This window comes from Somniosus microcephalus, chromosome 1, assembly GCF_052327205.1.
Source record: "Somniosus microcephalus isolate GS21.2 chromosome 1, FLI_Smic_1.0, whole genome shotgun sequence".
Lineage (NCBI taxonomy): Eukaryota > Metazoa > Chordata > Chondrichthyes > Squaliformes > Somniosidae > Somniosus > Somniosus microcephalus.
Genome location: NC_140987.1, coordinates 75,277,857 through 75,297,781, shown reverse-complemented (window position 1 = coordinate 75,297,781; position 19,925 = coordinate 75,277,857). Strand labels below are relative to the sequence as shown.

Sequence of the window (19,925 nt, the reverse complement as noted above, 5' to 3'; positions counted from 1 at the left end):
TAAACTCATTTAATAAAGTGTATGTACATAACTTTGGATATGTAAATGTTTAATTTCAGGCTTGGATCAACCGTAAAACTTATATGGGCAATAGCCCAACTCTCTGCCAATGATTGTTTTTTCGGAGACCCTGCAGCTGGCCTGTCGACGCGTATGATGACAGGCTGCAAGTTGCAGGACATTTCAAAGGGTTTACGACAGCATACACAGAGAGTACGCCGTCGCACACACCACACTTTCCGGGCCAGTATATCGAGGGGCATGGTTACGTGCAATATTTTACTTAGTGCAGTGAAATGGTAGAATTAAGACATCTTCGTCTTAGTGAAAGGGAAAAAGTGAAGCTTGTACTGTCAATGTCCTTAGCTTAAGACCACTATACACCATCTAGAAGGGAAAACAATTACAGGGCTATGTATGGGGAAAGAGCAGGGGAGTGGGACTAATTGGATAGCTCAACCAGGTGTAATTGGCTGAATGGCCTCCTTCTGTGCTGTATCATTCTATGATTCTATATCATGTTTCAGTTTTTAAAAGGGCATCTGAGCCAATTTAGTTTTTAGGTTTTTCTTTAAAGTGTACACGCGCAGGGTAAAGTATAGATAAATGTACTGTGCACCTCTCGTGACTACTTCCACTGACCCATGCCTCGCTTGTACCCTTGAGCAGTTTTTTTTTCTCTCCTGGTACATCCTCCTTTTGGCTCTGCAGAGGTTTTCCCTCATCTGGTCAACAAAGCTCCCGACCATGCTTTCACTCACACACACACACTCCTTTTTCTCAACAACCCCTCTTGCCCTCATATTATAGTGCCTGTGCTGGCTGTTTGAAAGCTATCCAATTAGTCTCACTCCCCTGCTCTTTCCCATAGCCCTGAAAATTTTTCCTTTTCAAGTATATAATCAATTCCCTTTTGAAAGTTACGATTGAATCTTTTTCCATTATCCTTTCAGACCCTTGCATTCCAGATCATCACAACTTGCTGCTTAAAAAAATTCTCTTCATCTTCTCCCTGGTTTCTTAAGATAATTCTTTTGCCAATTATCTTAAATCTGGAGAATTATCCCAGCTTCTCTAGTCTCACCACATAACTGAAGTCCCTCTTTCCTGGTACCATTCTAGTAAGTCTCCTCTGCACCCTCTCCAAGAGAGCAATCTTGGTCTCTACCATCAGTCATAAGAATATAAGAAATAGGAGCAGGAATAGACCACTTGGCCCCTCAAGCCTGCTCCGCCATTCAATAAGATCATGGCTGATCTTGGGCTCAAAGCCACTTCCCCGCCCGCTCCCCATAACCCTTCATTCCCTTATCTTGCAAAAATTTGTCTATCTCCACTTTAAATGTATTTAATGACCCAGCCTCCACAGCTCTCTGGGGCAGAGAATTCCACAAATTTACGACCCTCTGAGAGAAGAAATTCCTCCTAATCTCAGTTCTAAAAGGGCGACCCTTTATTCTAAAACTGTGCCCCCGAGTTCTAGATTTCCCCACGAGGGGAAACATCCTCTCTGCATCTACCCTGTCGAGCCCCCTCAGTAACTTTTATGTTTCGATAAGATCACCTCTCATTCTTCTAAATTCCAATAAGTATAGGCCCAGCCTGCTCAATCTTTCCTCATAAGTCAGCCCCCTCATCTCTGGAATTAACCTAGTGAATCGCCTCTGAACTGTCTCCAATGCAAGTATATCCTTCCTTAAATGAGACTAAAACTGTACGCAGTACTCAAGTTGTGGCCTCACCAATACCTTGTACAGTTGTAGCAAGACTTCCCTGCTGTTATACTCCAACCCCCTTGAAGTAAAGGCCAACATTCCATTTGCCTTTTCGATTACTTGCTGTACCTGCATGCTAACTTTTTGTGTTTCATGCACAAGGACCCCCAGTTCCCTCTGAACTGTAGCATTTTGTAATCTCTCTCCATTTAAATAATAGTTTGCTTTTTTATTTTTCCTGCCAAAGTGTATAACCTCGCACTTTCCCACATTATACTCCATCTGCCACATGTTTACCCACTCACCTAGCCTGTCTATATCCCTTTGCAGATTCTTTGAGTCCTCTGCACAACTTGCTTTCCCACCCATCTTTGTATCATCTGCAAACTTGGCTACATTACACTCGATCCCTTCATCCAAGTCATTAATGTAGATTGTAAATAGTTGGAGCCCCAGCACCGATCCCTGTGGCACCCCAGTAGTTACCGTTTGCCAACCAGAAAAAGACCCGTTTATCCTGACTCTCTGCTTTCTGTTAGTTAGCCAATTCTCTATCCATGCTAATATATTACCCCCAACTCCGTGAGCTCTTATCTTATGCAGTAAGCTTTTATGTGGCACCTTATCGAATGCCTTCTGGAAATCCAAATACACCACTTCCACTGGCTCACCCTTGTCCACCCTGCTTGTTACATCCTCAAAGATGATAAAGGTCTTAAAGGTGCTCACCTGTCTGGTCTATACCCAAAATCTTAGCCTGTCCCTTCGCTTTTCAGATTTTGACAGACCTGCTGTGTATTTCCAACAGTTTGTTTTTATTTGCTAAATTCTGGTTACTTACAATAATAATTGGACTTCAGACTCAGCAGTCAACTTGCAGGCTTTTCCATTGGCATCGTGGATAACTGCATTCTGTGCTATGACAAACCAGCTAGATCAAGGGTTCAGTCCCAGGTCTGCACGGAGTTTGCTGCAGAGAAAGGGAAACATCAGCTTGGGTTCCTGCTCCTAACTACTGTCTCTATTGGAATGCAAATGTTGGGATTGGGCTCGACTATGATGCACACCCCAGTCAAACTCTGCTAACACTCCGTCTAGGCACACACTTGAAAAGTGGACACTTGGAGGAGATATTGCAATATTAAGTGGTTTGCTCTTATCCTTCCCCACCATTCCCTCCCTCTGCTCCTCCCCCAACCTAGATTAAAAATACCTGCTTCAGAACCCTCATGTCTTGGTTTACGTTTTAATATGCTTTGTATATATGGGTTCATTAGTCCTGTATCATACCAGCTCCCAACCTTCTGTTTGCATCAAATCTAGATATGTATATTTTTAGTCATTATGAATATGAATCTGTCATGGACACTCATGATTTATTAAACTTGATCTGCTCACATTTTCCCAAGTTTGAACAAAAATGTTGTAAAATTTAGTTCACAAGGCACTATGTTTATTTCGATTGCAGACAAATGCTCTTCTGTAGAGTTACACTTGGGAAGTCATTCCTGCAATTCAGTGCAATGAAGATGGCTCATGCTCCACCAGGGCATCATTCTGTGATTGGGAGGCCGAGTGTCAATGGGCTTGCTTACGCAGAATATGTCATCTACAGAGGAGAACAGGTACTGAAATATCTGGGGATTGTATACTCTTCAGCTCTAGAAATTAATGAGAAACGTGCAATATTAAGATTCAGTTACTAGAAGATTATCAACAGTTGGTCAGCACAATCGTGTAAGCTGAAAGCTCCTCGTGATAAACGTCATATTAACCATTTACCTAATTAGTTTTAATGTGACCAGACCCTATCTCGTGAGGTAGTTTAATGTGACCGTAACCCACCCCGTGAGGTAGTTTAATGTGACCGTAGCCCATCTCATGAGGTAGTTTAATGTGACCGTAGCCCATCTCGTGAGGTAGTTTAATGTGACCGTAACCCATCTCATGGGGTAGTTTAATGTGACTGTAGCCCATCTCGTGAGGTAGTTTAATGTGACCGTAGCCCATCTCGAGGCAGTTTAATGTGACCGTATCCCATCTCGAGGTAGTTTAATTTGACCGTAGCCCATCTTGTGAGGTAGTTTAATGTGACCGTAACCCATCTCGTGAGGTAGTTTAATGTGACCGTAGCCCATCTCCTGAGGTAGTTTAATGTGACCGTAGCCCATCTCATGGGGTAGTTTAATGTGACTAGCCCATCTCGTGGGGTAGTTTAATGTGACCGTAGCCCATCTCGTGGGGTAGTTTAATGTGACCGTAGCCCATCTCGTGGGGTAGTTTAATGTGACCGTAGCCCATCTCATGAGGTAGTTTAATGTGACCGTAGCCCATCTCCTGAGGTAGTTTAATGTGACTGTAGCTCATCTCATGGGGTAGTTTAATGTGACCGTAGCCCATCTCATGAGGTAGTTTAATGTGACTGTAGCCCATCTCGAGGTAGTTTAATGTGACCGTAGCCCATCTCATGGGGTAGTTTAATGTGACTAGCCCATCTCGTGGGGTAGTTTAATGTGACCGTAGCCCATCTCGTGGGGTAGTTTAATGTGACCGTAGCCCATCTCGTGGGGTAGTTTAATGTGACCGTAGCCCATCTCATGGGGTAGCTTAGTGTGACCGTAGCCCATCTCGAGGTAGTTTAATGTGACCGTAGCCCATCTCATGGGGTAGTTTAATGTGACCGTAGCCCATCTCGAGGTAGTTTAATGTGACCGTAGCCCATCTCGAGGTAGTTTAATGTGACCGTAGCCCATCTCCTGAGGTAGTTTAATGTGACCGTAGCCCATCTCATGGGGTAGTTTAATGTGACCGTAGCCCATCTCCTGAGGTAGTTTAATGTGACTGTAGCCCATCTCGAGGTAGTTTAATGTGACCGTAGCCCATCTCGTGAGGTAGTTTAATGTGACCGTAGCCCATCTCGTGAGGTAGTTTAATGTGACCGTAGCCCATCTCGTGAGGTAGTTTAATGTGACCGTAGCCCATCTCGAGGTAGTTTAATGTGACCGTAGCCCATCTCGTGAGGTAGTTTAATGTGACCGTAGCCCATCTCGAGGGGTAGTTTAATGTGACCGTAGCCCATCTCATGGGGTAGTTTAATGTGACTGTAGCCCATCTCATGGGGTAGTTTAATGTGACCGTAGCCCATCTCATGGGGTAGTTTAATGTGACTGTAGCCCATCTCATGGGGTAGTTTAATGTGACCGTAGCCCATCTCATGGGGTAGTTTAATGTGACCGTAGCCCATCTCGTGAGGTAGTTTAATGTGACCGTAGCCCATCTCGTGAGGTAGTTTAATGTGACCGTAGCCCATCTCGTGGGGTAGTTTAATGTGACCGTAGCCCATCTCGTGGGGTAGTTTAATGTGACCGTAGCCCATCTCATGGGGTAGTTTAATGTGACCGTAGCCCATCTCGAGGTAGTTTAATGTGACCGTAGCCCATCTCGTGAGGTAGTTTAATGTGACCGTAGCCCATCTCATGGGGTAGTTTAATGTGACCGTAGCCCATCTCATGGGGTAGTTTAATGTGACCGTAGCCCATCTCGTGAGGTAGTTTAATGTGACCGTAGCCCATCTCGAGGTAGTTTAATGTGACCGTAGCCCATCTCCTGAGGTAGTTTAATGTGACCGTAGCCCATCTCGTGAGGTAGTTTAATGTGACCGTAGCCCATCTCATGGGGTAGTTTAATGTGACTGTAGCCCATCTCATGGGGTAGTTGAATGTGACCGTAGCCCATCTCATGGGGTAGTTTAATGTGACCGTAGCCCATCTCATGGGGTAGTTTAATGTGACCGTAGCCCATCTCATGGGGTAGTTTAATGTGACCGTAGCCCATCTCATGGGGTAGTTTAATGTGACTGTAGCCCATCTCATGGGGTAGTTTAATGTGACCGTAGCCCATCTCATGGGGTAGTTTAATGTGACCGTAGCCCATCTCCTGAGGTAGTTTAATGTGACCGTAGCCCATCTCATGGGGTAGTTTAATGTGACCGTAGCCCATCTCATGGGGTAGTTTAATGTGACTGTAGCCCATCTCATGGGGTAGTTGAATGTGACCGTAGCCCATCTCATGAGGTAGTTTAATGTGACCGTAGCCCATCTCGAGGTAGTTTAATGTGACCGTAGCCCATCTCGAGGTAGTTTAATGTGACTTTACCCAGGGGTGGGCAATTATTTGAGCTGGAGAGCCACTTAAATAGTCTTGGCGAGCTGTTGAGGGGCGCGCACACAAAATTAATTGTGTTAACGACAGCTACCATTAAAATTTGTTCTGGCATTCAATGTATGAAGAACGCTTCATGTTGTTTCCACACTTAATTAAAAATAACAGCACTTATTAACATGCTAATGAACATGATACAGATTTACGAGTCTCATTGAAATGTGCACGGTCTGTTTGTTCTAAATGGTCTAAATTCATTCTTATAGTGGAAAATTGAGACTGATTCTGCTTCCACTGGCAATTATAAACAAGGTTATAAGGCACAATCAAGGATAAAATCATTTATGCAACCTTTAAAAATTGCACATGAAAGTGCTACTATGCCTTTGAAACCTTGCTAAGAAATAATTAGGTGACTCAAAAATGATTTATACTGCAAATTGCGCCCCAGATCAGCCATCAAATTGGACTTGTTCATTGACAATGTGCTACCACTCCTGAGAAAAGCCAAGATGCCTATAGTGTTTACGGACTTTCACTTGAGAATGGGCACAAGTAATGCACCATTATAATACACATTTCTTCCCCAAGTGCTCTATTTATTACAGGGACTGTCCAACAACATAAATCTCTACAACCTTCTTCTAGTCATGACAATAAACCTAAGTTGTTTATGGTATGGGGAAAAGGGGCTTGAATTAAAAACAGTGAATGCAATGTCCAATATACCCAGGTTCATTTAGTTATGTCTCCACTATGCTAATTAAATAGGATAATAAAATTAGTGAATAATTGTGCAAAAATTAATAACCCCACTAACAGTCATTGGTGAGACCAAAGTGTTAAATTGGTAAGTTTGGAACAGGCCAACTCATAGTGTTGATCATCACTCCCACTTCTACCCTCTCAATTTTTAAACATAAATTCAGATAGTGGTCAGATACTATCTTAAATACACAATCATTGTGGGATCGTAGTGTAAATCATTTAGGGATGCTATCCCTTTAGGAGTTAGGTGTTATACAGTAGCCATCTTGGTCAAGTCTTCAAATATTCAATTTAACAATTATTTTTAAAAGAAATACTCAAATTAAATGCTTGTTTTGGAACACCAGACAAATCCTGATGTGGCACCACAGTTTAATAACGTTTGGGCCTGACCAGCTAATACAAAATGTCAGCTCAGCCCCATTGGTAGCACACACGATTCTGAGTCAGGAGATTGTGGGTTCACGCCAGGACTTGGGCACATAATCAGGGCTGACATTTCAGTGCTGCATTGTCAGAGGTGCTGTCCTTTTGATGAGATGTAAAATGTTTAGGTGGACGTTAAAGACCTCATGGCAATAATCAAAGAAAAGCGGGAAATTCTGGTGTCCTAGCCAGCATTTCTCCCTCAGTTAATAGAACTGCTCATTGATCTTACTGCTGTTTGTGGGGCTTTGCTGTGTGCAAAATGGTGCCAGCTCCAGAGACGCACAAGCCAACATCAAGGGTACTCATACCCGCCCACTTTCTTTGTTGCAGTAGTTTGGTGGCATGGGGAGGCAGAGGGACAATGGGACTTTTGGGGATTGTAATGTATCCTCAAAAATAATTCTTTATCCTTACAGGCACATATTTAACATTATGCTTGTCTGGCAGACTTGAAAGCATTCTTTGGGAAATACAGCCCTAGATTCCACTAATTCCGGTTTCAAGTTGTTTGTGTAGTACTCCTGTCTCGTTGTCCTTTGCATTTAAGCCATTTTAACACTTGCATATATTTACCTAGGCATATCCAGAATACCTCATCACATACCAGATCTTGAAGCCGGAAAGTCCGACACAGCAGATAACAACGAGTGAGCAGAAGTCATAGTCCAAGCCAAACCTTCGCACCAAAGTGAACTTGCACCCAAGGCTCTGTACGATGAATGCCTTTCCACGTGACTGTTACAATATTTATTTGAGAGAAACTTTAAAAATAAAACTGGTGTTTCAGTTTATAATTTCCCCCCCCCCCCCCCCCCCCCCCCCCCTCAAGAAAGAAACATTAATTTTACCACCGGACCCCATAGCTGTGCATTGTATATTGTCCTTCCCTTTCAAAGAATGCTTATTAGCCTTGGGCTACAATGGATTTGCTGTTTTTACTTGTTTCCCCCCTCCCTTTTGCCTCATTTTTCAAATGTACTGGAGCTTTTGAAGTACTGTTGGTTGGGAGCATTGTAGAACTGTTTTATAAAAAAAAAAGTCCTCTGCACTGCTTCTAAGCTTGATCGCGGTGGTTACCTCCATGGTTAATTCAAGTCCTGGAAGAGGTGGTCTGTGTCGTCATCAGCTTAAGACTGAGCTGTCTCTTTATAGCCGGCCAGTATATCTAACCAAAACTGCATTGCTTGAACCATACCGCCCCCACACAAAAGGCAAAGAGGTGGTCTGTTTGTAAAAAGACTTAAGTTGCTTAATGTGGGGCAACAAATAAAAATTCTGTAAACCAGTGGTACTGCAACTTCACCCAAGATCATCGATGCAAAACTCAATAGCTGACAACAGTGCATCACACTGTTTATTTGCATGTTGATTAACATCTAAAGCGCATGTTGATTACCATCTAAATCACATGTTGAAAATAAGCTGGGGTTCTTATGGGGCAGGTAATTTGCATGGGTATGGCGGCTAAAGTAATAGTTTGGTTTGCCCAGCTTTGAAGATTGGTCTGTCCATTCTCATAGCAATTTTGGGTATCCTTTGAAGTTTTGCATTTTCATATGACCAGAGTTTAATTTTTGACGTTTGTGTATAGTTAACACGAAAAAAAAACTTAATGTTTGCCTGTTGCTTAAAAACCTGGTTAATGGCTGATGTGTATAAAGTAAGAAGTAAGATTCTTCACTAGATAACTGGTGCCATCCTAGCACTGCTAAAAGTAGTCCCAACAACTTGTGTATTTATACATTAGCTTACGTACAGCGTAGACAAAATGGAATAAGCTACAGAAGAATACAGACTGATGCACTGCAAAGATTATCCTCTTTGAAATGGTGATGTGGAACAAAACCTGGCCTGAAATTTTCTGGTGGAACTCGATTGAGAAGTGTTGCATATTTATAAAGGACAAAAAATACAACTCACTTTATAAAACTTTCTGAACCCTAAGATTCTGTTAGCTTTATGAATAGAATTTTGGATGGTTGTGTGTAGCAATACTGTAACTTACTCTGAGAGCATGATTCAGATGACAAAACCCACAAGTGTGAAACCAGAGTACTTTATGAATGTCTTTGGCGCCCCGAGATTAAATTGCATCTTTGTAATTCTACATTCAATCATTTTTGAGTATTAATTCTCAAATTAATGTCTAAAAGCTGTGCTGAAATACATTCAAACCTGAGGCTAATATAATGTTGCAATTTTTCAGAAGCAAAATTAAATTTATTCAGCAGTTCTAAAGCCAAACTAAAAGGTAACAGTGTGGTATATAATTTTCTGAAAATTAATACGATGTATGTTTTTTGAGTGTGCAGATTATCTCTGATGTCAAGTGAGCATTATGTAGCAGATCCTGTGGTGTTGTGTGCTAATTGTTTGATTCCGGCTGACTGCTTACCTGTGCACTCAACTAGATTTGATATCCCACTGCACAGTGGGGAAACAAGAGCCTGATGGATGTTTTGTTCAGAAGGAGATGATCAGATGAATTAGATGGGTTTTTTTTTGGGGGGAGGGGGGGTTGGGGGAGGGAGGGAAGAGTGTAGTGGTCTCGTTCAGGTTTGTATATCCACCCATGGCTGTGCCATTCTGCATGTGCCAGAGTTGATGTTCGTCCACATACACCTCTAACTATCCGTGTTAGCTATTTGTAGTGTATAAGCAACCTTGCCCTTTGCTGTTTTGGGTAGTTTGAAAGTTCTTACCATGTTTTGCTATTTAGACTCTTGCCCTCTGCTCCCTTTAGTGTGTTTTGCTGTTCAGACTCTCATCGTCTGCTGTCTCTAGTGTATTTTGCTGTTCATATTCATCGTCCACTCCAACTAGTGTGTTCTGTTAATCAGTTTGAATTACTTGTATCTGATGTGATACGTGTTGGAATGGTGTCATATTGCAGATGAAATGGATTTTCTTTTGCATTGTGTTACTTTAATATTCACAATCTTGAATAAGTAATTAACTGTCTTAATCGCAATCTGTTGACAAATCTGTGTATTTGTAAATGGCATCACCCTCCTTTTTGTGTTTAGTTGTGGGTGCTGGTGACGCATAGTCCACACCTTGGGAACAGTAGTGTCATCGATGATCTGCAGCTTTGTAAAATTGGAATTTGTGTAAAAGCTGTTTGAGTTTTTGTAGGTGGCCAACTTGGGAGGGATAGAGTGGTTTGACCTGATGTGCATTTGAAAAAAGTTAAATTCAAGAATCAATCTTATTTAATGTTCAGTACAAACTTGTAGCAAATCTATTTGAGTCCCATGAACTGTTCGAAGACAGTAATGATGTGCAAAATCAATAGTTGGCTAGTTTATTTCTGAAAATCGACACTCTCGTAGCAGACACTGACCAGTTCTAACGTCTTAGCACAGCACTGATCTTAGTTAGAAGCATAAGTGACTGGGAGAATTTTCACACTAAACTGATATGGTTGGTCTGTATTTGCCTAAGAAATTAGGATTCCAAGTGTTAATGTACCATCACACTACAAGGTCATGTTGATATTCTGGAATGATTCTTTTCTGGAAAAGTGACTTTGAGTTGCAACTTCATTGCACTGAAGTGTTGCAAAAATAGATGTACTGATCTACAAATATATAATGTGGCATCGGAGCTATGCGATCCTGAAAGAGGTCTTGATTTTTTTTTTTTTTTTTTACTTACGGCGAACTTCACATGGGCATCCTCCCCCCTTAACCCAGGTTTTCTCAAATCTGTGACTTTTTTTTAATGTACCTTGCATTAAACTGGACTTTAAGCCTGACACATAGTACAACTAGCTGCACCCCTGCCCATTTCACAACTAATTAGCTATATTCAATAGTCGATTTGTGAACGTGGATTGGAGCTAGAAAGTATAAGTATTTTGAAAATTGTGTCCTTACATACAGCTTGCAAGTAAATGCAAAGTTCCATAAAAGTGCTACTGTACTTTAATTTTTCCAGCAGTCTCCTCCAATTCTATTTTTTCAGATTATGTAAGCATTCACTTTTGGCCCCACACTTGCCTTTAGCCTGCTTAATGAACAGCCTATTTTGGGGGTGAACCTACACCAATTGTATTTCAAAACCTCATCGCTAAGCCGTATCAAAAGGTGTAATCATTTTGAAAAGCTTGCTTGCAACATGATTGAAGGTGTGTTGAGATTTATTTTTTAAATGGAGCCTGCATAAATCCCCAGAGAATGACAATTGCCCCTATCGTTTGCTTTATAGCAAACATCACTGCAGTATAGCTTTGATACGATGACCTTGTTTGCACACTTGTTTTACTGTTGTATTTAACTATACACATTAATGTTGCATTCGTGTATCCATTAATTTTATATTTTGCACAGATAATCACGTTTTAGAACAATTTCTCTCGAGTTATTTTAGCAGATTTTATTTAGTGGTTTGGGGTATTGAGATTGCAAATCTAGCAACATTTTTGCTTGCCATTAAGGAATTAGCAATGAGTGGACAGCAGATGGTGTAATATGCAAGACAATTGCACAGATCGTTATTGGTAATACAGTCTTACTATTTACCAGCTGAGAAGCAGGGCTACGTCAACAGAAACCCCTGTTTTGAGCGAAATAACATTTTGAAGGAAAAATGTAATACTGTATTTCTTTCACCTTGCAAATCCTCCTTAAAGCAGATTATTTAGACTTTTACAGTAGTTTTTCCTTGACACTATTGAATCTGATGTCCTACTATCAAACGCATCCAGTCTTCCCAAATTGTTGGCGTAAGAGGTATTTGTACACTTTAAACAGATGTGTTTCTGTGCAGTCTGTAAAACGTGGCTGACAGTTCCATGCATAGACTGGATGCTATCTAGACAGAATTCACCCCAAACACATACCACTGAGTTAACAGTTAAGGACAGCTTGCCTTAATAAATCAGTTCCCTTTGGTAAATTGATATATTTCTCACTTAAATAACATGATGTGCAGCAGAATTCAAGGAGAGAAAACCATTTCAATCCTTAATTATAAGACAATTCTCCATATTAACTGCCTTCTTCATTAAAGAAGCCAATGCATTAGTGTTTAGGTTATTTAAGCTTCCCCCTCCTACAGATTGAGCTGTATTTTCTCTTATCATTATGCCCTAGATTACCATTTGCAGTATATGTTATGGAATGTATTACGTATTGTACTTGATAAATCAAGTGACCTTCTGTTTTGTATTTTACTTTGTAATTATGGTATTTTTAATATGCACATTTTGTCAATACAAGGTGCTAATGTTTTTTGCAGGAGAACACTTGAAATGGGTGTTAAGTAATTTAATATAGATATAGATGCCATTTACTTTTCCAGTGGCTTGAAATTGTACGTATAAACAATGGAGACTGTACATATGTATTTTAGTTTGTAAATGTATTGGTAGTAATATCAATGAAAATAATGTTGGAAATGTGAATATGTTTACACCAACAAGAAGGATGGGAGAGTTGTAAACCTGATTGGTATAAATAGCTGTTTTTATTTTAATTAGAATCTTGATTTTTTTTTTTCCTATCCTTTCATTTAAGTCTCTGATTATTGCTAGATTTCAGAGTGTACAGCTGTGTGGAAGGTTTGACTTGTAAAGATGTGCTGAATTGTGATGTGTGTGGTACTGAAGTAACTGTTAATAAACTGCAGTGATGCCAACCTAATGAAACTTGTTGCTTTCTGAGACTTTTTTCCTACAGTTTGTGATGAGATCAAGTACTGATGTACTCCGTTCTCTGAATACCAGAAGAACTTTTTAAACTTGCAAACTACATCTTCCTTCCACAGAACATCTGCATATGATTTCTGTACATTTCGGATGCTGAATTTTCTGAAGGAGTTATTCTTGGCCACATAAATTATATGGTTTGGAATAGAATCCATTTGAAGAATTATCTTGAATATTTTTCCGAAAGACCAGTCTAGCCCTAGATGAAGCTAGGGTCAAATAAAATTTGTTTGTTTTGCATGACTCTCATTCCACTGCTTATACCAAGGAACATTGCATCGGGATCCAGTGTGACTCCTTCAAAGTCTTCATTCTGAGATAATAAAATAGCTGAAGGTGTTGTCACGATTTTCCTCGTAACTCAGGGTTTTATATTCATGGGCATGTGCTTTTCTGATGGACGGCTAGGCCTAGTCTGAGCACCCATAACCTTTGAGATACTGCTGGCTATTTGTGAAAGGGTTTGGGAGGAGGAAAGGGGGGCTACCTTTGTCACTAAAGGATTTATGGCGACGCGGTCGGATGGATAAAGTCACCTAGGGCCCTGTTTATTTCTCCATTTTTCTCGTGCCATCCACTTCCACCATTACTGGTGCTGTCAATTCAAGTCGCTAGCTTTCACTGCCGTGTTGGAGTTTGGTATCAAGACGAGGGAAGTTCTGTTTCCGAAATGGAGGACGTGGACCTGGAATTTTAGTCCAGTCTGACCAAATGTGCACAAAATAAGCCTGTAGTGAGCACTGCCCTTGTTGCTCCTGGTTCATTTCCTGTTAAGCAAATGGCCGATGGGGTGGAGCAGACTTTGGGCAGCGAATGGACCCATAATGTAAATTTAGGATAAAACCAGAAAATGCTGGAAATACTCGGCAGGTCAGGCAGCATCTGTGGCGAGCGACAGAGTTAAAGTTTCAAGTCGATGCGATGACCTTTCGTCACACCTGAATTGTTAACTCTGTTTCTCTCTCCATAGTTGCTGAGTATTTCCAGCATTTTCTGTTTTTCAGATTTCCAGCATCCGCAGTATTTTACTTTTTGTTAACTTAGGACTTAATAAATTCTTACATAAGGTGTACTAGAGCTATAATTTCTATACAAAAAAAATACTTGTGTTACAGGGGGTCCACGGAATTTTTATAACACGGAAGGGGGACCTCAGAAGCGAAAAGGTTGAGACTCCCTGATCATCAAGATGCACTGCAGCAACTTGCCAAGGCTCTTTCAACAGCACCTCCCAAACCCGCGACCTCTACTACCTAGAAGGACAAAGGCAGCAGGCGCATGGGAACACCACCAATTTTCCCCCTAAGGTGCGCGGCTGTGCATCGATCTTGAGGTCTTGCTAAGGCCGCTCACCAACTGTTCCGCTGGAAGACATACAGGGCAGCGGCTACGCAGCAAATTTAAAAGGCCAGTGTCGGGTAAAAAAAAATTAAAGGGAACATTGAACACCTCCAAGTCACACACCATCCTCACTTAGAAATATATCGCTGTTCCCTCCTCAAAATCCTGGAACTCCCTCCCTAACAGCACTGTGGGAGTACCATCATCACACGGACTGCAGCAGTTCAAGAAGGTGGCTTACCACCACCTTCTCGAGGGCAATTAGGAATGGGCAATAAATGCTGGCCTTGCCAGCGACACCCATATCCCATGAATGAATAAAACAAAGCTGTACAGAAGGTTCTCGGGCCATAGAGAAAGTTCCCATAGATTTGGAAAACTTGGATATTTTATTCCTGCTACTTTTCTGTCTGCCTTCATTTTGATGGAACAGTTCAATATAAGTGTCGCCACACTTGACATTCAACGGCATTACCATCGCCAAATCCCCCACCATAAACATCCTGGGGTCACCATTGCCCAGAAACTTAACTGGACAGCCACATAAATAGTGTGGCTACAAAAGCAGGTCACAGGCTAGGTATTCTACGGCGAGTGTCTCACCTGACTCCCCAAAGCCTTTCCATCATCTGCAAGGCACAAGTCAGGAGTGTGATGGAATACTCTCCACTTGCTTGGATGAGTGTAGCTCCCACATAACTCAAGAAGCTGGACACCATCCAGGGCAAAATACATCCACCACCTTAAACATTCACTCCCTCCACCACTGGTGCACCATGGCTGCAGCGTGTACCATCTACAAGATGCACTGCAGCAACTCGCCATGACTTCTTCGACAGCACCTCCCAAACCCGCGATCTCCACCACCGAGAAGGACAAGGGCAGCAGGCGCATGGTAACGCCTTCACCTCCAAGTTCCCCTTCAAGTCACACACCATCCTGACTTGGAAATATATTGCCGTTCCTTCATCATCGCTGGGCCAAAATCCTGGAGCCCCCTCCCTAACAGCGCTATGGCCAGGAGACGAATGACTGGTTCCTTTTGTCTTGCTTGTAGTGGTGTTTGTTGGGGAAGGATAAACAAGAGGTTAGCTTCCATATATATGCCAATGATACCCAATTCTACCTCTCCAACTCTATCCTACTGTTTGACACTAAATTCTGGATGATCCAGAACATTTAGCAACTCAGAATTGGCAATATCAAGCCATCCTGGTCAACTCCCCCAGGAACCTTACTCCTCAAGCATCAATCCTGTCTCCCTCCTTGACTGCTCCCTCAGGTGCACAGTCTCATTGCCTGATTAACCCTGAGCTGAGCCTCAACTCCACATTCAGTCTCAGAAGCACCGCTTACTTCCATCTCCATACTCAATGCCTTCGCCCTACCTCATTCCATCTGCCGCTAGCACACCTATCTATGCCTCCAGCACCTTCAACTCTACCTTACACAACCGCCAACTCTTAGGAACAGGAGTAGACCATTCAGCACCTCAAGCCTGCTCTGCCATTCAATGAGATCATGGCTAATCTGCGACCTAACTCCATATACCCGCCTTTGGCCCATATCCCGTAATACCTCTGGTTAACAGAGAGCTCCCAATCTCCAATTTAAAATTAACAGTTGATCTAGCATTGATTGCCGTTTGTGGAAGTGTTCCAAACTTCTACCCTGCTTTGTGTGTAGAAGTGTTTCCTAATTTCACTCCTGAAAGGTCTGCCATGAGACTGCATTCATCTGCACCACTCTTTTCAGCATAATAACAACCACGTGTGTGAACATTTAGCCATTAATCATGGCGCCTAAGCGTAATCTCAGTGGTAAAGGCGAATCAATAGCGAAAAGGGCAAGGAATGTACTAACCTTAGATAGGAAATTAGATGTCATTAATGGACTTGCCCGTGGTGAATGTACAGCGTCGGTTGGATGACTAATGGGTGTTAACGAGTCCACCATTAGAACCATAAAAAAATGTGAGGTGTCGATAAGGGCTAGTATTGCGGGCGGCTCTTCAAAATGTGCTAAAGTGTCGTTTATGCCATGGGACCATAAGCTTGAAAAAATGGAGAAGGCACTTAATATCTGGTTGGAAGACCAGAACCAGAAACAAGCGAATGTTAATTCCACATGGATACGTAAGAAGGCCCTTAGTATCTACAAGCATCTTACTATGGTTACCGGGGAAAGTGTAGATGACAAAGTTTCAAGCGAGTAAGGGCTGGTTGGAAAATTTTAAGAAGAGGTTCGCCTTGACTAACCTCAAGGTTGTGGGGGAATCGGCCTCAGCCGATCACGAGGCCGCTGCCAAGTTCCCGGAGGAGCTGAAGAAGGGTTGATCGCCGAGCAGGGTTACCTGCGGAGCAGGTATTCAATGCGGATGAGACTGGTCTCTTCTGGAAGCGGATGCCTTCCCAAACTTTCATCGCGAAGGCTGAGAAGCATGCTTTGGGATTCAAGGTGGCTAAGGATAGGGTGACCCTTCTCCTTTGTGCTAATGCCGAGGGAGAATGTTTAATGAAGCCAATGCTGCTCTACTGCTCTCTGAATCGCTGCGCTTTGAAGGGCAAAAAAAAAATTATCTACCTGTCTTTTGGTGTTCTAACCACAAGGCATGGGTTACTGCTGCAGTCTTCATGGACTGGTTTCATAACTTTTGTGCATGACGTGGAGCAGTACCTTGCGAGACAAAATCTGGCCTTCAAGGTCCTACTCATCCTTGACAATGGCCCGGCCACCCTAATATTGAAGTCGTCTTCCTGCCTCCCAACACGACATCACTCCTTCAACCCATGGACCAAGGTGTGATAGCCACCTTCAAGGCATACTACATACGATGCAGCTTTGACCGCATGATGAAGGCTATGGAGGATGACGCAACACTGATGGTGAAAACTTGTTGGAAGGATTACACCATCACTGACTGCATCACCAATATAAAAGAATCGATGGATGAACTGAAGAGGATTACAATCAATGCCTGCTGGGGTAAACATTGGAAGGAGGCAGTGAATGACTTCCGAGGCTTCCCTACAGTTGACGATGAAGTTCAGCGCATTGTGAAGGTTGCGCGACGTTTGGGAGGCGAGGGGCTGGCCGACATACAGCCTGATGACATCGAGGAGCTCCTTGAGTTGCACGGCGAGGAGTTAACGGAGGAGGACCTTGATGAGCTGATACAGCATTCTAGTGAGGCAGAGGACGAAGATGAGGATATGGTGGAGAAGTCTAAGATGACAAGTGCCAACCTTAGCAAGGCAATGCTCCTTGTTACTAATCTCTCGGACCTCTTTATGGCGATTGACCCATTCTTGGAGCGTAGTTTAAAATTCAAGCGAGGTTTGGAGGATTTAATGAGACCATACAAGCAGGTCCAGGAAGATATTCAGAAAAAAATGAGTCAACCATCCATCGCAGAGTTCTTTAAGAAACCGCCCAGTTGATCGTGTTACAGTATTTGAACATTTATTGTTTTTGTTACGTTATTGTGTATTTTATTTGTGTTTAATAAAAGAACAAGCAACTTACACAGGCTCTGAAGAGTTTAAAGGTGGCCACGTTCCTCCTAACCCCATTTTTCCCATCTTGTATTTGCCAACCGCGGTTTTACCGACTACGGGGGTTTTCAGGAACGTATCCCCCGCGGTTGGGGAGGGATCCCTGTATCTTGACTTTTTCGATCAAATCATCCCTTAACCTTCTAAATTCTAGGTAATACAACCCTAATTTGTGTAATCTCTCCTCGTAACTTAACCCTTGAAGTTCGGGTATCATTCTGGTAAACCTACGCTGCACTCCCTCCAAGGCCAATATATCCTTCCTAAGGTGTGGTGCCCAGAACTGCTCACAGTACTCCAGGTGTGGTCTAACCAGGGCTTCGTATAGTTACAGCATAACTTCTACCCCCTTGTATTCTCGACCTCTAGATACAAAGGCCAGCATCCCATTAGCCTTTTTGATTATTTTCTGTACCTGTTCATGACATTTTAATGATCTATGTACCTGGACCGCCAAGTCTCTTTGGACCTCCACTGTTTTTAGCCTTTCGCCATTTAGAAGGTACCCTGTTCTATCCTTTTTATGTCCAAAGTGGATGACCTCACATTTGCCTACATTGAAATCCATTTGCCATAGTTTTGCCCATTCACTTAATCTGTCGATATCCCTTTGCAATTTGATGTTTCCATCTACACTGCCTACAATTCCACCTATCTTTGTGTCATTGGCAAATGTGGATATATGACTTTCTATGCCATCATCTTAAGTCGTTAATAAATACCGTGAATAGTTGAGGCCCCAACACAGATCCCCATGGGACACCACTAGTCACCTCCTGCCAATTTAAGTAACTACCCATTATCCCTACTGCCTGTCTCCTGCCACTCACCTAATTTCCTAACCAGGTCAATAATTTGCCCTCGATTCCGTGGGCTTCTACCTTAGTTAACAGTCTGTTATGTGGGACTCATCCAGAACTCTATGGCCTGTGTTCTATCCCATACAAGGTCCTGCATACCCACCAGTCCTGTCGTCGATGATCTAAGCCCAAGTGCGTCAACTTTAAAATCCATGTCTGTGCTTTCGAATCACTCAAAAGCCTTCTCCAACCTACCTCTGCAATCTTATGCAGCCCTACGCACCAGGTTGCACGCTCTAATCTTCCAGCTCCAGTGTACTGTGTTGCCCCCCCACCTCACCTCCCTCATTCCTAGCCTTCAGCCACCATGCCCCTGTACTTTGGAATTCTCTTCCCAAACTCCTCCACATTGGTGCTAGTCAATACAAATACAAAGAAAGAGTTGAAAAGTTTTTTTTTCATTAGAACAACGCAGATTCTGAGGTGTAAATTATGAAACAATGGGACAGGATAGATAGAAGCAAACTGTTTCCAGTCGTTGATGGGTCAAGAACAAGGAGCCATAGATATAAGATTAAGTACAAGAGATGTAGAACAGAGGGCAGGAGAGACTTCTTTACAGAGAGAGTTGTGAGGGTATGGGATTCACTTCCAGGGTTAGTGGTTGAGGCAGAAACTATGTCAACATTCCAGATTGGCTTGGGTAAGTGGATAAAGCGATATGGGAACAGGGTGGGTAAATGTGATTAGAATGATTTGTTTGCGTGGAGGTTAAACACTGACGTGGACTAATTGGGCCGAATGGCCTGTTTCTGAGTTGTAAATTCTATGTATAGTCTCAACTCTTTCAAAAGTCAGTTCAAAAATACCTCTTCTGACCATACTTTCAGGAGTCTCACCAAGTTTCTCATTTACTTCATGGTGTCAACCGTTTCCCACGAAGATATCTTAGGACATTTTGTTATGTGAGAGGTGCTAGATAAACCTAAGTTGTTGATGGTAATTTAAAAACATGCGTTGCTTAGAATGCCTAAAATATACTGGGGCTGCATCATAACTAATCATCCGGGTCAGCCCTACTTAATCTGTCTACAAAATAAATACCAGGTTGGTTATGATGCAGCCAAAATGTATTTTTGGCATTCTGAGTAATGAGTGTTTAAATCGCATAATTTGTATTTATTGGAAAATGTATCAGACATGTCTGAGAATGCTTTAGTGAAAGAAAGTGGACAGTATTGAATCCCATTTGTCAGTGTCAGCTCGGTTCAGTTGGTGACACTCATCCCTATATCAACAGGTCGTGGATTCAAGCCCCACTCCAGGACTTCAGCACGTAATCCAGGCTGACACTTCAGTACAGTACTGAGGGAGTGCTGCACTGTCAGAGTTGCCGTCTTTCGTATGAGACGTTAAACGAGGCCCCGTCTGCTATCTCAGGTGGAAA

The 19,925-nt window shown here is 42.4% G+C and overlaps 1 protein-coding gene across 3 annotated transcripts in view; it reads left to right on the top strand.

Annotated features, from left to right (window-relative positions):
- The window catches only part of tnksa (tankyrase, TRF1-interacting ankyrin-related ADP-ribose polymerase a), a 205,264-nt gene extending 192,541 nt beyond the window's left edge, over positions 1–12,723 (top strand). For all 3 annotated transcript variants that reach the window (XM_085983225.1, XM_085983213.1, XM_085983203.1), the window contains 2 exons: positions 3,184–3,340; positions 7,651–12,723. In XM_085983225.1, coding sequence (XP_085839351.1) covers positions 3,184–3,340; positions 7,651–7,737 — 244 coding nt within the window. In that variant the 3' untranslated portion in view covers positions 7,738–12,723. The remainder of the gene's footprint in view (positions 1–3,183; positions 3,341–7,650) is intronic.
- The last annotated feature ends 7,202 nt before the right edge of the window (positions 12,724–19,925 follow it).